A 17,024-nucleotide genomic window follows, 5' to 3' on the forward strand; every position below is an offset into this window, starting at 1 on the left:
TGCCCGACTCCCAATGTGGTTTTTATTACCAAGGGGGGGTTGTGACTGCACGTTTCCTCTGCCCCCAGCAGACTCTCTTGGTCATTGTTTCTCTGGTTACCAGACAGAGAGACAGAAGAATGAGGCTGACAGAGGAAGAAACCATAGCACCAGTGTCCAGTCAGGAAGCTGTCCCCGCTAGAGGTGTCTCCCAAGCAGCACTGGGGCTCAAACACAGGGTCTTGTGTACAGAAGAATGTCCCACCTACTGTTGATTTCTTGCTACTTAAGAAATATCTGAGGCGCCAGGTGGTGGCCCACCTGGTTAAGCACTCACATGACAGTGCACAAAAAGCCAGGTTCAAGCCCCTGGTGCTCACCAGCAGGAGGAATGCTTTTTGAGTGGTGAAGCAGAGCTGCTGGTGTCTTTCTTCCTCTCTCCATCTCCCCGCCTCTCTCAATTTCTCTGTCTCTATCCAATAATAACTAAATGAAAGTACTAAGGAAAATATTTGAGGGCTCGGGGGGTGGGGCACCTGGTTGAATGCACATGGACCTGGGTTCAAGCCATCAAGCCCCCGTCTGCAAGCGGGGAGGCTTCAAGAGTAGTGCGACAGTGGCACGGGTGTCTCTCTCCCTCTCAATCACTCTGTTTTATCAAGACAAATAAATGGATATAAAAAAGAGAAATATCTGAAAGCAGAGAAATAAATCACTTCGTGCAACGGCCAGAGTCCTACCGAGCTCCTGAAGACTGGCCACATTCTGAGCTATGAACACACTCTTGGTTCTGGCAGCAGAAGCCTGGTCTGGGGAGGGCTGCTCGTCCTTTTCTCCATCAGCCTACAGAGAAGCAAAATGAGGAACAGCAAGATGCCAGCATCTACAGGCAAGACCACTGACCAGGAACTCCAAACCCAAGCAAGCATTCAAGTGAGCAGCACCACGGTTACTCTTCCAACTACCCAGTTGACATGGGGGATTCTTGCACTGTGAATGTAAAATACAAATCATTTTTCCTAAGAGGAGAGAGAGATATTGTAGCCCAGGAAGTGACTCGGCAATAAAGCACCAACCCTCAAGTGTAAGAGTGCAAGGCCAACTTCTAGTTATGCCTGCAACAGAACAGTGTCCCCTCTCTCTCCCATTGAACAAAGTAGTTGTTTCCTTTAATTTATTTTGGATCAAGACAGAGAGTAACTGAGAGATAAGGGGGAGGCAGAGGAGACAACTACAGCACTGCTTCACCACTCGTGAAGCTTCCCCACAGGTAGGAAGCAGAGTCTTGAACTCAGGTCCTCATGCACTGTATGTGCACTCTGCCCACTTCACCATGGCCTGGTCCCTAAATAGATTTTATGCATACACTCCAGTGCACAAAAACCTGGACCCAGGTTCAAGCCCCTGGCCCCCACCTACAGGGAGAAAGCTTCACGAGTGGTGAAGCAGAGTTAGCTGCAGGCGTCTCTCTCCCACTCTACACCTCCATTTGTATTTATAGTACATGCATGCATACATACATATATACATGCATACATACATACATACATACATTTATTTATTTATGGCCTCTAGGGTTCTGGCTAGGGCTCAGTACCGGCACTCTGAGTCTCCTGCTCCGGGCAGTCATTTTTTCCATTTTGACAGGACAGAAAGAAATTGAGAGAGGAGGGGAAGATAGAGTGGCAGACAGGCACCTGCAGACCTGCTTCACCGCTTATGAAGTATCCCCCCTGCAAGTACTTAACTTTTAAAAAAATGTGTTTCTGTGTGCACTTGTGTGTGTACATAACAGAGGGACACCTTCTAGGACAAAGTGTGTTTCTATGTGTATTCGTGTGTACTCGTGTGTACTCGTGTGTGTGTGTGTGTGTGTATGTGTACGTAACTAACAGAGTGACACCTTCTAGGACAAAGTGTGTTTCTGTGTGCACTCGTGTGTGTGTGTGTGTGTGTGTGTGTGTGTACGTACACGTAATTAACAGAGAGACACCTTCTAGGACAAAGTGTGTTTCTGTGTGCACTCGTGTGTGTGTGTGTGTGTGTGTGTGTGTGTGTGTGTGTGTGTGTGTACACATAACTAACAGAGTTACACCTTCTAGGACAAAGTGTGTTTCTGTGTGCACTCGCGTGTGTGTGTGTGTGTGTGTGTGTACACATGTAATTAACAGAGAGACACCTTCTAGGACAAAGTGTGTTTCTGTGTGCACTCGTGTGTGTGTGTGTGTGTGTGTGTGTGTGTACACACATAACTAACAGAGTTACACCTTCTAGGACAAAGTGTGTTTCTGTGTGCACTCCTGTGTGTGTGTGTGTGTGTGTGTGTATGTAACTAACAGAGAGACCTTCTAGGACAAAGTGTGTTTCTGTGTGCACTCGTGTGTGTGTGTGTGTGTGTGTGTGTGTGTGTGTGTGTGTGTGTGTGTGTGTGTGTGTAACTAACAGAGAGACCTTCTAGGACAAAGTGTGTTTCTGTGTGCACTCGTGTGTGTGTGTGTGTGTGTGTGTGTGTGTGTGTGTGTGTGTGTAACTAACAGAGAGACCTTCTAGGACAAAGTGTTTCTGTGTGCACTCGTGTGTGTGTGTGTGTGTGTGTGTGTGTGTGTGTGTGTGTATGTAACTAACAGAGAGACCTTCTAGGACAAAGTGTGTTTCTGTGTGCACTCCTGTGTGTGTGTGTGTGTGTGTGTGTACGTAACTGAGAGACCTTCTATGACAAAGTGTGTTTCTGTGTGCACTCGTGTGTGTGTGTGTGTGTGTGTGTGTGTGTGTGTGTGTGTGTACGTAACTAACAGAGGGACACCTTCTAGGACAAAGTGTGTTTCTGTGTGCACTCGTGTGTGTGTGTGTATGTGTGTGTGTGTACACGTAACTAACAGAGTGACACCTTCTAGGACAAAGTGTGTTTCTGTGTGCACTCGTGTGTGTGTGTGTGTGTGTGTGTGTGTGTGTGTGTGTGTACACGTAACTAACAGAGGGACACCTTCTAGGACAAAGTGTGTTTCTGTGTGCACTCCTGTGTTTGTGTGTGTACGTAACTAACAGAGGGACACCTTCTAGGACAAAGTGTGTTTCTGTGTGCACTCCTGTGTTTGTGTGTGTATGTAACTAACAGAGGGACACCTTCTAGGACAAAGTGTGTTTCTGTGTGCACTCCTGTGTGTGTGTGTGTACGTAACCAACAGAGAAGACACCTTCTAGGACAAAGTGTGTTTCTGTGTGCACTCCTGTGTGTGTGTGTGTGTGTGTGTGTGTACACATAACTAACAGAGTGACACCTTCTAGGACAAAGTGTGTTTCTGTGTGCACTCGTGTGTGTGTGTGTGTGTGTGTGTACACGTAACTGAGAGACCTATGACAAAGTGTTTTTCTGTGTACACTCCTCTGTGTGTGTGTGTGTGTGTGTGTGTGTGTGTGTGTGTACACATAACAGAGGGACACCTTCTAGGACAAAGTGTGTTTCTGTATGCACTCCTGTGTATGTGTGTGTGTACATAACTAACTGAGGGACACCTTCTAGGACAGTGTGTGTGTGTGTGTGTGTGTGTGTGTGTGTGTGTGTGTGTGTGTGTGTGTGTTTGTGTGTGTATGTATCTAACAGAGAGACCTTCTAGGACAAAGTGTGTTTCTGTGTGCACTCCTGTGTGTGTGTGTGTGTGTGTGTGTGTGTGTGTGTGTACACGTAACTGAGAGACCTTCTATGACAAAGTGTGTTTCTGTGTACACTCGTGTGTGTGTGTGTGTGTGTGTGTGTGTGTGTGTGTGTGTACATAACAGAGGGACACCTTCTAGGACAAAGTGTGTTTCTGTGTGCACTCCTGTGTATGTGCGTGTGTACATAACTAACTGAGGGACACCTTCTAGGACAAAGTGTGTGTGTGTGTGTGTGTGTGTGTGTGTGTGTGTGTGTGTGTGTGTGTGTGTACGTAACTAACAGAGAGACCTTCTAGGACAAAGTGTGTTTCTGTGTGCACTCCTGTGTGTGTGTGTGTGTGTGTACGTAACTGAGAGACCTTCTATGACAAAGTGTGTTTCTGTGTGCACTCGTGTGTGTGTGTGTGTGTGTGTGTGTGTGTGTGTGTGTGTGTACACGTAACTAACAGAGGGACACCTTCTAGGACAAAGTGTGTTTCTGTGTGCACTCGTGTGTGTGTGTGTGTGTGTGTGTGTGTGTGTGTGTGTGTGTGTGTGTGTACACGTAACTAACAGAGGGACACCTTCTAGGACAAAGTGTGTTTCTGTGTGCATTGTGTGTGTGTACGCAACTAACAGAGGGACACCTTCTAGGACAAAGTGTGTTTCTGTGTGCACTCCTGTGTTTGTGTGTGTACATAACTAACAGAGGGACACCTTCTAGGACAAAGTGTGTTTCTGTGTGCACTCCTGTGTTTGTGTGTGTACGTAACTAACAGAGGGACACCTTCTAGGACAAAGTGTGTTTCTGTGTGCACTCCTGTGTTTGTGTGTGTACGTAACTAACAGAGGGACACCTTCTAGGACAAAGTGTGTTTCTGTGTGCACTCCTGTGTTTGTGTGTGTACGTAACTAACAGAGGGACACCTTCTAGGACAAAGTACACGTACTCTGTGTTTTGTTTGCACTGAGAAATGCCAGAGGAATGGCCATCTGCAGAGTGATGCACTGAACAAAAGACGCCACTTTCTATCCTTCAGGTTTTTTCCTACCAGACACACACACAGACGCACACACACAGAGACACACACACATACACACACCTTTATACCATAAATACTCATTACTTTTCCCCTACTGCTGTTGCCTTAAGAAGCCCCAAGAGGTGGTGACAATCAGCTGAAACGACTCACCGGAGTCTGTGTCCCAACAGGAGGTGACGCTACAGTTCTAGGGTTAAAAACTGACGTCAGCTGATTCACAAAATTCATCTGCACTTCCTTCTGCCTCAGCTCAGGGCTAACTGGTGAGGCCAGCTCTTTCTGATCTTCCACTAGAAAACATCAGGGCACAACAGCTCAGTGAATGGTGTGGGGAGTACCAGCAAGGGCAGAACAGACGTGGCCAAGGAGCCCATCTGGCAAGAGCTACCCACCATCTGAGAGCGTCTTCACTGTCTGCGGCAGCTTGGCTGACTTCATCATGGCTGTAAAAGTGATTATTTCAGTTCTGTCTAGTCGACTGCAGCCAGTGCATAAGCCCTTGATTAAGAGAATCAAATGTTTCTGAAAAGAAAAATCCAAATATACATTTTAGAATATTTTACTTTGGGGGCGGGTTCTAACACTGCCAAAATAGGCTTCATCTCTAAAACCATAAACAAAGACGACAAACATTTTCAGTGCAGCTGAAACCTGAAGCTACAGTTAACTTTTTTAATGGCAGGGTTCACACACAAGTACAGATCCCTTCTGTTTCTCAGTGATTCACAAGACGGAGCGACTCTGAGCTTCCACTCCTGATAGTACCAATTACCTGAAGCCAGGGACGGCCCTTTCAGCTAAGCCAAGCCCCCTTCTCAACTACAGTGCGTGACTCACTGGACGTGACTCTCCTGGCTCCTGCAGGCATGGAACTTCGGTCCGTGAAAACGTCTGTCCCCTCTATGCTGAAGGTTGGCCAACAACAGTCCCGCTTCACCCCACCACTTGCTTTGTAAGCAGTCTACTGAGCCACTGACTACTCGTTCATTCAGTCATTCTGCTTCCATGTGACAAAAGCAGATTCCTAACAGAGACCAGCGTAACTCGTCACCTCCCTGTGGCAGACAACGTGTACACAGTGCGGATCTATGCCCCCCTTTCCCATCTAACTCCACTCGCTTAGTTTCGATCTGCCGTCAAAGCTGGGGTCAGAAATGGGGCTGCTGGGGCTGCGGTGGCGCCATGGTTAGCGCGCGGTGCTCACACAGAAATGGGCCCGTTACTCTCACCTGAGACACAGCACACGCCTCATCTGGGTTCTCCAGACGCAGAAGAGAAAATTCAATCAGGACTTTACAGGCTGCTGCTACTGACTGAAGCTGATTGCGGGGAACTGAGAAAGCAACAAAGTTCACTTAGTCTCAGGCTGCAATAATCTACTTCAGCCTCGTAATCAACACACAAAGAAAGCAAGTGGCAAGCCACACCACATTCAGTGCTCCCAACGCCACTCTTCAGGATAACAAGAGGCAAAGACATTTTGACACTGCGAGCCACTAACTCCCTCTGGATCAATTATAAAAATAAAAATAATAATAAAGGCAACAAAAAGGAAATAAAATATAAATAAATAATAAAGATAAAAAATAAAACATTTGTACATCAGTATTAAATCACTAACAAAAAGCAAATTTAAAAAAGGGTGGAGGGGGGCTGGGTGGTGGCGCACCTGGTCGAGCCGAGCGCACATCACAGTGCACAAGGAGCCAGGTTTGAAGCCCCGGTCCCCACCTGCAGGGGGAAAGCGTCACAAGTGGTAAAGCAGGGCTGTAGCTTTCTCTCTATCTCTCTCCCTCTCTGTTTCCCCCTTCCCTCTCAATTTCTGGCTATCTCTGTCCAATAAAGATATTAAAAAAAAAAAAAAAAATACTGTCTCGTACTTCCTAATATATGACAGTAACTACCAAGAACTTGAAATAATTAATTCATTTAACGCTTCAGCCAGTTCTAGAAGGTCCTACTAGTACCCCCTTCACCTCCTAACCATAAAGTGACTAAAGCACTTACTCAAAGGCACACAAATAAATTTAAAGTCAGGAAGCCTGGTTCTGGAGCTCACACTCTTGCCCACTATTGTGTCTCTTCTCTTTCAGAGTTGCAGGTCCTTCACAAGTGGCTTCCCAGTTTCTAACTGATGAAATGAATTCTGCTGCTAGCAGCCAGTGGACACAGAAAACACAGTGGGCACCAGGCCTCCGCAGCTGCTTCTTAGCTGCCCCCGGCCCCGGGGGTGGCGCAGAGTGTCATGAGTTTTGAGTTCGACCCTGGGCATTACATGTGCCAGAGTGATGCTCCTTTTCTCTCGTCTCATTAATAAGCAAGCAATACCTTTCTCACATTAGAATGCTGCAAAGCTGAGTTAGAATTCAAAAGAATAAACAAAGTGGAAATTTTCAGGAAGCAGCAAAAGGGGTGTGAAAGTTTTTAAAAATAGGGAACTGAGGGGCCAGGCGGTAGCGCAGCAGGTTAAGCGCACATGGCGTGAAGCGCAGGGACCGGCGTAAGGATCCTGGCTGAGCCCCGGCTCCCCACCTGCAGGGGAGTCGCTTCCCAGGCGGTGAAGCAGGTCTGCAGGTGTCTGTCTTTCTCTCCCTCCCTTTGTCTTCCCCTCCTCCCTCAATTTTCTCTGTCCTAACCAACAGCAGCAGCAATGGCAACAATAACAGTAACAACAACAATAAAGGCAACAAAATGGGAAAGACGGCCTCCAGGAGCAGTGGATTCGTAGGGCAGGTACCGAGCCCCAGTGAGTACCCTGGAGGCAAACAAAAAGAGGGAACTGAAATTGAAACTCCTTTACATAGCCAAAGAGAGAAGAGGAAATTCATCTTCTCACCAGTCCAGTACGGAGTGGAAACTTGGCTAGTGGATGTTGCATCGGACACCTCACACCCACCCTGCCCAGAAAGTAAAATACAAATAACTCCATGTGTGAACTCATGAAAATGCTTTCAACTACCAAAGGTAAGGACTGCACGCCTGTGGTCCCAGAGACCCCAGGTTCAATACCCAGCACCGCCATATGGCAAAGCTGGGCAGTACTCTAGTCTCTCTTACAAAAATAAACTATTTTTCTAAAAATTCGATGTGTGGGGAGTCGGGCGGTAGCGCAGCAGGTTAAGCACACACGGCGCGAAGCAAGGACCGACCAGCCGCATAAGGATCCCGGTTCGAGCCCCCAGCTCCCCACCTGCAGGGGAGTCACTTCACAAGCAGTGAAGCAGGTCTGCAGGTGTCTGTCTTTCTCTGTCCCTCTCTTCCCCGCCTCTCTCCATTTCTCTCTGTCCTATCCAACAACAAGGACATCAATAATAACTACAACAATAAAACAACAAGGGCAACAAAAGGGAATAAAAAAATAAATATTAAAAAAAAGAAATTCAATGTATGTACTTATTAACACATGGCAGGAAGAAAGACGACCAGAGAGCATCAGCGCATCACCCTGGTACAGGGGATGCCAGGAGTTGAAGTCAGGACTTCATGTTTCCAAGTCCAGCACCCAGACTCCAATCAAATATTTTTACAAAAAGAAAGCAATTGGGCTGCGGAGACAGCAAAGTGACTATCTAAAAAGAGTACCTGTCACGCCTGAGGCTCCAAAACCCCAGGTTCAATCCTCAGCATCACTGTAAACCTACTGGTCTCTCTCTCACTCTGGACATCTCCTATTAATTTTTTTTCAATTTTAAAAAAGCAATTCAGTGAGTTATGAAGCAAATGCACGTGCCTAGTAGTTTTGTTGCAGGATTTATTTAGGAGAGGGAGCGAGGGAGCAGGGCAGGGCAGGGCAGGGCAGGGCAGACAGTGACTGACTGGTACGTGGGATGCCAGAGCTCAAACTCGCTGTTCACGGCCCGAGCTTCAGGCCACAGGTGTTAACCACCGGTATTAACCGCAGGCGTTCGGTGTTGGGCTGAGGTGAAGGACTCCCGGTGCCCTCCCGGCGGACGACGAACGACGACCCCCCCGCCCGCCCTCCGGCTGACAGGAGGCCAACAGGAGGCTGAGGCGAGGACCCGCCCGAGGGTGACTTACCGAGGCCGCAGACCGTGGTGATGTAGTGCGTGGAGAGCGCGACAAAGGAGGAGTAGAAGGGCTCATACTGCTTGTCGTGCCGCAGGATCTCGGACTCGCTGCAAAGAGAACGAACCGTCAGTTGACAGCTGCTGGCCGCCAGGAGGAGACGGCCACCACCTCGTCTCGGCCTCCGGGCAGTCCCTGTGCCCCAGATGTGGCCCCGATGGCGGCCCGGGAAAGCGCGCGGCCAGGAAGCATCCCGCAACTCCCGGAGCATTAAAGGCGGGCGGGCGGGCGGGCACGTGAAAGGCGCCGTCCCGCTCTCGCTCGCACACACAGGGTGCAGACTGACACTCGGAGTGCAGACAGACTCTGACGCGCAAACGAGGCTGGTCCGCACTGCGCCAAACCCAAGGTCCGCTAGGTAACGGGTCTCCCTGATGCGGGATGCGAGGCGCAACTAGTGATGGCCAGAGGAAGCCCTTTACTCAGCTAGGGAAGCGCTGCCTGCCCGCCATGAGAGGTCCGCAGCTGACCCCCGTCTTCTCTCATCAGGTCAGATACTTCACAGAGACAAGGCTAGAGTGTGCCTTACTAAACGCAAAGAGGACGACACGGGGACATAAACAGTGTCTCCGGCCAAAGGCGTCAGCCTCCTAAAGAGAGATTAAACAGATTCGAGACTCTACTCACAAGACTGCACTTGCTAAAACAGGAGACAAAGAGAGTACGGGGGGGGGGGGAAGGGGGGAGGAAGGGAAGGAGGGAGGAAGAGTGGCAGGCGGTAGGGGAGAGGGGGAGGGAGGGAGGAAGAGAAGGAGGGAGGAAGAGTGGCAGGCGGTAGGGGAGAGGGTGAGGGAGGGAGGAAGGGAAGGAGGGAGGAAGAGTGGCAGGCGGTAGGGGAGAGGGGGAGGGAGGGAGGAAGGGAAGGAGGGAGGAAGAGTGGCAGGCGGTAGGGGAGAGGGGGAGGGAGGGAGGAAGGGAAGGAGGGAGGAAGAGTGGCAGGCGGTAGGGGAGAGGGGGAGGGAGGGAGGAAGAGAAGGAGGGAGGAAGAGTGGCAGGCGGTAGGGGAGAGGGTGAGGGAGGGAGGAAGGGAAGGAGGGAGGAAGAGTGGCAGGCGGTAGGGGAGAGGGGGAAGGAGGGAGGAAGGGAAGGAGGGAGGAAGAGTGGCAGGCGGTAGGGGAGAGGGGGAGGGAGGGAGGAAGGGAAGGAGGGAGGAAGAGTGGCAGGCGGTAGGGGAGAGGGGGGAAGGAGGGAGGAAGGGAAGGAGGGAGGAAGAGTGGCAGGCGGTAGGGGAGAGGGGGAGGGAGGGAGGAAGGGAAGGAGGGAGGAAGAGTGGCAGGCGGTAGGGGAGAGGGGGAGGGAGGGAGGAAGGGAAGGAGGGAGGAAGAGTGGCAGGCGGTAGGGGAGAGGGGGAGGGAGGGAGGAAGAGTGGCAGGCGGGCAGGCAGAGCCGGAAGCCGGAAGCAGGGCCAGAGGCGCTCACAGCTCCGGCAGGGCAGGCCCGCCCTCAGCAGAGACCCTAACACAGCCCGGCCCAGCTTCTGAGCCTCTCACAGCTGTGCCCTCACAGCCACCCTTACACTGTCTTTGAATGTTTTCACTTGATTATTTATCTACTAGAGAGAGACGATCAAAAGTCCAGAGGGAAGGGGGCGACAGAGAAGAGAGACACCTGCAACACTGCTTCACCACTGACAAAGCTTTCCCCCTGCCCTGCAGGTGGGGACCAGAGGCTCGAACCCAGGGACTTACGCACTGTAACGTGCGCTCAACCAGGTGCGCCACCACCGCCCCCTCACGCCGTCTTGTTCACGTCCCTGAGTGTGACCTCATCTTAACTGAGTTAACTTCTGTTTTACTTCAAAAGTTGTGAGAGTGGGGATAGTGTTAAATTACTAATAAAAAAGGGAGCTGTTTCCCTGTACTTTCTTTCCCCTTTTGTTGCCCTTGTTGTTTTATTGTTGTAGTTATTATTGTTATTGCTGCCATTGTTGTTGGATAAGACAGAGAGAAATGGAGAGAGGAGAGGGAGAGAAAGACAGACAGACGCCTGCAGAGCTCCCCTACAGGTGGGAAGCCAGGGGCGTGAACCGCATCCGTCTGCCGGTCCTCGTGCTCAGCTCCCCTGTACTTTTTTCAACTGAACATATGAACTAAAACTACGAATAACCCAGAGCCTAATGCTAGAACTTACTCTGCCGCCTCTGTGCCCATGTGAAAATGAAGCAAAAGAGTGAATATGAGGCCTTGGGTAGCTGTTGCCCCAAAGTGATTTAACAAACACTATTCCTGTCCTGGAAACACACACAGTCATCTTACTCACTGAACAAACAAGATGACGATGCTTTGGAGGAAACAGATATCAGGACAGAAATTTAAAAATGGGGCAGTTGAGGGCTGGGTGGTGGCGCAGCAGGTTAAGCACACATGGTGCGAAACACAGGACCAGCAAAAGGATCCCAGTTCGAGGCCCCGGCTCCCCACCCACAGGGAGGTCCGCTTCACAGGCGGTGAAGCAGGTCTGCAGGTGTCTGTCTTTCTCTTCCCCTCTCTGTCTTCCCCTCCTCTCTCCATTTCTCTGTCCTATCCAACAACAACAATAACAGTAACACACCAGCTGCGCGCAGACCACAGCAATCAAAGTTTCCAGTGCATCTGCGCACGCTGGGCAGACGTGTGGTGGGTCTGGTACTGAAACACAGAAACACTAGCCAGGCGAGGACGAATTGCTCAAGTATATGCTATCGTTTGTTGCTGGCCTTTTCATTGTCCTGTGAGTCAGTCAAGAGTTCATGCCCTGGGAGTCAGGCGGTAGCACAGGTGGCACAAAGCGCAGGGACCGGCATAAGGATCCTGGTTGGAGCCCCGGCTCCCCACCTGCAGGAGAGTCGCTTCCCAGGCAGTGAAGCAGGTCTGCAGGTGTCTGTCTTTCTCTCCCCCTCTGTCTTCCCCTCCTCTCTCCATTTCTCTCTGTCCTAGCCAACAAGGACGATGTCAGTAACAACAACAACTACAACAATAAAAACGAGGGCAACAAAAGGGGAAAAATGGCTTCCAGGAGCAGTGGATTTGTAGTGCAGTTCATGCCCTGCAGAATATAACCAGTCAGTCAAGGGTATGGCATTAGCGTGCCCCTTTCCTTTGCAGATTTTCAGGAAATGAACACCAAGCCTAAGGAGAGGGTGGTAACAGCTTCCAAAGTAGGTCTCTTGGGAATTTATCAAACAGCTGAGAGGTACTCTCTAAAAAAGACTTTTTTTAAATATTTATTATTCATTCCCTTTTTGTTGCCCTTGTTTTATTGTTGTAGTTATTATTGTTGTTGTTATTGATGTCATCCTTGTTGGATAGGACAGAAAGAAATCAAGAGAGGAGGGGAAGACAGAGAGGGGGAGAGAAAGACAGACACCTGCAGACCTGCTTCACCGCCTGTGAAAGGACTCCCCTGCAGGTGGGGAGCCGGGGGCTCGAACCGGGATCCTTACGCCGGTCCTTGGGCTTGGCGTCACATGCGCTTAACCCGCTGCGTTAAGTGCCTGTCTCCCTTTTTTTTTTTTTTTTTTTTTTAAGCCAAAGGACTGCTCAGCTCTGGCTTATGATGGTGCAGAGGACTGAACCTGGGACTTTGGAGCCTCAGGCATGAGAGTCGCTTTGCATAACCATTATGCTGTCTAACCCTGTCCTAAAAGAGACTTATCTAACAAGCCAGGGCAAACCAGGAAGGACTGACAAGCTTGCTTAAAGACAATGATGCTGTGCTTATCAATATGTCCCACAGCTAAGAGGACTTCTCAGGGCTGGGTGGCAGGGCGCCTGGCTAAGTGCACGTGTCACCACGCACAAGGCCGAGCTTGAGCCCCTGGTCTCCACGAGCAGGGAAAGCTTCACAAGTGGTGAGGCAGGGCTGCAGGTGTCTGTCTCTCTGTCTCGCTCTACCTCCCCCCCCTCTCAATTTCTCTGTTATATCAAATAAAATAAATGGTAATTTTTAAAAGGAATTCTTGGGGCAGGGTGGTGACGCTCCTAGTTGAGCACACGTTACAATGCATATGGACCCCACCTGCAGGGGAAAGCTTTGCGAGTGGTGAAGCAGGGCTGCAGGTGTCTGTCTCTCTCCATCTCTATCTCCCCACTTCCTACTGATTTCTGTCTCTATCGAATAAAGATAATAAAAGAAATTTTTAAAGAAAGTCTCTACCTAATATCTTAAAACGTAAGACTACATTCAGCGATCACACTAATACCACAGGGCTGTGGAGACAACAAAGCAGTTCTGCAAAAAGGCTTTCATGCCGTGCTCCGGGAGGTGGCGCGGTGGATAAAGCATCGGACTCTCAAGCATGAGGTCCTGAGTTCAGTCCCGGCAGCACCTGTACCAGAGTGATGCCTGGTTCTTTCTCTCTCTTTCTCATTAATAAATAAATAAATAAAATATTTAAAAAAAAAAAAAAAAGACTCATGCCTGAGGCTGAGGTCCCAGGCTCAATCCCCAGTGCCACCAGCAGCCAGAGCTGAGCAGGGCTCTGGTCTTTCCATGCCTCTTTGTCTCTCCCTCATTAAAACAAAGTAGTCCCACACACAGGAACTAATCTGAGCTCCATTAAACTAGTTCTATATCTAGCATGAAAAACTGTAAGGACTGAATGTCCAACCTCTATTACTAAAAACAAAAGCTAGCAACACACAGAAAAAAAAATGAGAGCCCTGGGAGGTAAGGCAGTGCTGCAGCTTAGGGCCGACAAGATCAGGTCCTGAGCTGCATGCTTGGGCCGCACAAGCCAGAGAGAAGCTGCAGCACTTGTCTCCTCTCGTTAGGAAACCTTAGGGGGCCGGGTGGTAGCAGCGCAGCGGGTTAAGCGCACGTGGTGCAAGGTGCAAAGACCGGTCTAAGGATCCCGGTTCGAGCCCCCGGCTCCCCACCTGCAGGGGGTTCGTTTCACAGGCGGTGAAGCAGGTCTGCAGGTGTCTGTCTTTCTCTCTCCCCATCCTTCCCCTCCTCTCTCCACTTCTGTCCTATCCAACAACAGCAACAGCAATGGCAACAATAACAAGGGCAACAAAATGGGGAAAATGGCCTCCAGGAGCCGTAGATTTGTAGTGCAGGCACGGAGCCCCAGCGATAACCCCGGAGGCAAGGAAAGCAGGAAGGAAGGGAGAGAGGGAGGGAAGAAGGGAGGGAGGGAAATCTTAGTGGTCCAGGAGGTGGCAGAGTGGATAAAGCATTGGATCTCAAGCATGAGGCCACGAGTTCAATCCCCAGCAGCAGTTAACACTGATATCTGGTTCTCAATCTCCCCCCCCCCATTCTTCCTGAGTAAACAAACAAAATCTTCCGACCAGGTGGCGGTCACCAGGCTAACTGATCACACTACAGGGCACAACGACCTGGGTTCACGCCCCCGGTCCCCATCTTCAGGGGAAAGCTTCACAAGTGGTGAAGCAGGGCTGCAGGTGTCTCTCTCTCTCTCTCTCTCTCTCTCCCTCTCCTCCTCCCCTCTCAATTTTTATCTCTATCCAATAATTAATAAGTAAGAATAAATAAGTAAAGTCTTTTCTAAAAATTTAGAAGTTATTTATTAGGAAGATAGGAGAGAGAGACATCACTCTGGCACATGTGCTGCCAGGGATCGAACTCAGGTCCTCATGCTTGAGTCCAATGCTTTCATCCACTGTGCCACCTCCTCCCGGACCACAAAAGAAAGAAATCTTAAAAAAAGAAGAGGAGGAGATGGAAGGGGAGGAGAGGGAGCAATCCATTCCCCTTTTTATAAACTCAGATACTGGGGCGCACTGGTTCAGTGCACATAGTGCAAAGCGCAAGGACCTGAGCAATGATCCCGGTTCAAGCCCCCAGCTCCCCACCTGCAGGGGGTCACTTCACAAGCAGTGAAGCAGGGCTGCAGATGTGACTTTCTCTCCCTCTCTATCTCCCCTCCGCTCTCAAATTCTCTCTGTCTTATCCAATAAAAAGGAAAAAATGGCCTCCTGGAGCAGTGGACTCATAGTGCCGGCGCCGAGCCCCAGCAATAACCCTGAAGGCAACAACAACAACAAAACAAACTCAAGATGCTTTTCCTTCCGAAAATCAAGTGGCACTTGAGAGCCAGCTTCCCAATTATCAGTGAAAATTCCTCTTTTACATCACAGTAAAGATACAAAGTCAAACTTAAGAAGGACCTAGATTTTTTTTTCAGACATTTTTATTTCTTCTATATGAGGACAAGAGAGTTTCACTTGAGAAAGGAAAAAAGGCAAGAGACATCAGAGCATCACTCCAGTATATGCAGCAGTAGAACCAGAAACCAGTTGAGCTATTTCCTCGGGCACAGAATTTGCTCACTGTCTTTTTTATATATTGTTCTTTTTTAATTGGGGAATTAATGTTTTACATTCAACAGTATATATATTGTTTATTTATTTATTTTGATTATTGGATAAAGACAGAGAAATCGAGAGGGGAGGGTGAGACAGAGAGACACCTGCAGCCCTGCATCACCGCTCGTGAAGCTTTCCCCCTGCAGGTGGGGACCAGGGGCCTGAACCCAGGTCCTCACACACTGTGACATGTGCACGTAACCAGGTGCGCCACCACACAGCCCCTGTTCATTCTGTCTTATGATCTGTAAATGCAGTAAGAAACCTACATTTTATTGCTGATGAGTAAGACGCTGGAGCACAGCCAAGGCTGCTCATCCTACCGCCACCGGCTTATCACTGCGGCATGATGGCTCGTACACTGCTCCTGGCTAGGGCAGAGAAACTGAGAGGGGAAGGGAGGACAGAGACACACCTGCAGCCCTGCCTCACCCATGAGCAGCTTTCCCCTGCAGGTGTGCTCAACAGACGCCCCGCCAGCTGAGCCCTGCCTTCCCACTTATGCACTGTGTGACACTTCTGCCGGGCTGAGACTTGTCCACAGAGAAATACTATACAGCCCTTTACAACTGAAGGCAGCTAATCTCTGCCTTACACCAAGCTGGACGGGGGGGGGGGGGTTGTTTTTGTTTTGTGTGCAGATTCCACTGCTCTCAAGCCAACATTTTTCCACTCTCGTTTCACTTAGAGCCAAGAGAGATACCATAGTATTGCTCATGCACCCCTGGATCTTCCCAGTAACATTAATGGTGACCCCATGTAGTATCAGGGTTCAAAAACCCAGGGTCTTTAAAAAAAAAAACAGGGTCTTGCATATGATAAGCTATCCCTCAATCAACTCCTGGTTAGTTATTTTAAGAGCAAACAATTGATAAACCAGGTATTTATTCTGACATTTTCTTTGAATAATTTATTATTTATTTAAGCTTATTTATTCATTCGTTAGACAAGAGACAAAGGTAAAAGGGAAGACAGAGAGGGAGAGACACCCGCAACACTTGCATGGCAATTATGAAGATTCCCCACAAAAGTTGGGGACCTGGGCTTGAACCCGGGTCCTTGTGCACTGTGACATGTGTCCTGGAATTTTTCTTTTCTTTAGTGGGAGAATGCTGGGATCACAGATGCATGCGAAGCACGCAATCTCCCACTGGGCTTACCCCTCCAGCCCCTGGGATTTTTCTGAAGATCTTATCTTCTCATAGGAGGCTGCAAAGAAAGCAGTAGCAATTCTGAAGTCAGCTGAATCACAAAAGCAGCACAGCGGTCAGGGAAGTGGAGCGGCAGGCAGGCAGGGCAGCAGGCCTGCAAGCAGGAGGCCGAAATTCAAGCCCGTGCGGCCCGTGCCCCGAGAGACGCTCTGGTCCCTGCTCGGGCTCTTCTCCACGCCCTCCTCTGATAAACAAATCTGCAGGGGGGTCGGGTTGTAGCGCAGCGGGTTAAGCGCACATGGCAAGAAACTCGAGGACCGGCGTAAGGATCCCGGTTCGAACCCCCGGCTCCCCAGGCGGTGAAGCAGGTCTGCAGGTGTCTGTCTTTCTCTCCCCCTCTCTGTCTTCCCCTCCTCTCTCCATTTCTCTCTGTCCTATCTGGCAACAGCAACAACAGTAACAATAATAACCACAACAATGATAAAAACAACAAGGGCAACAAAAAAAAGTAAATAAAATACTTAAAAGTAAATAAATCTGCAGAGGAAAGAAAAGATTATTACACCAGCTCGAGTTACTAAACTATCAGTCTGGGTTTCCTCTCTGAACTATAGAAAGATCTTGCTCGGATCTACAAACAGAAGCAACTCATGGCTATCTGAACTAAGGCATGTCTCAGGAGGGGTCACTTTACCTACATGATTTCAGAACTCAGATCTAGTTTGGAAGGAGCTGGAGGGAGCTGCTGCTTAATTATTAAAATCTAAAATAAGCACGAGTCTGCAAACCTCTCCATGCCCACCACCCGACCCCCAAAAAGG

General features: G+C 49.5%; 2 protein-coding genes across 2 annotated transcripts in view; one reads left to right on the top strand and one right to left on the bottom strand.

Moving 5' to 3' along the window:
- The window catches only part of MRTO4 (MRT4 homolog, ribosome maturation factor), a 366,835-nt gene that overhangs the window by 293,569 nt on the left and 56,242 nt on the right, over positions 1-17,024 (top strand). The window lies entirely within an intron of this gene.
- The window catches only part of UBR4 (ubiquitin protein ligase E3 component n-recognin 4), a 151,596-nt gene that overhangs the window by 128,103 nt on the left and 6,469 nt on the right, over positions 1-17,024 (bottom strand). The window contains exons 2-6 of the mRNA XM_060200953.1: positions 8,694-8,791; positions 5,885-5,988; positions 5,048-5,177; positions 4,806-4,945; positions 720-822 (exon numbers count right to left, since the gene is read on the bottom strand). Of these exons, the coding sequence (XP_060056936.1) occupies positions 720-822; positions 4,806-4,945; positions 5,048-5,177; positions 5,885-5,988; positions 8,694-8,791 (575 nt within the window). The remainder of the gene's footprint in view (positions 1-719; positions 823-4,805; positions 4,946-5,047; positions 5,178-5,884; positions 5,989-8,693; positions 8,792-17,024) is intronic.

This window comes from Erinaceus europaeus, chromosome 11, assembly GCF_950295315.1.
Source record: "Erinaceus europaeus chromosome 11, mEriEur2.1, whole genome shotgun sequence".
NCBI lineage: Eukaryota > Metazoa > Chordata > Mammalia > Eulipotyphla > Erinaceidae > Erinaceus > Erinaceus europaeus.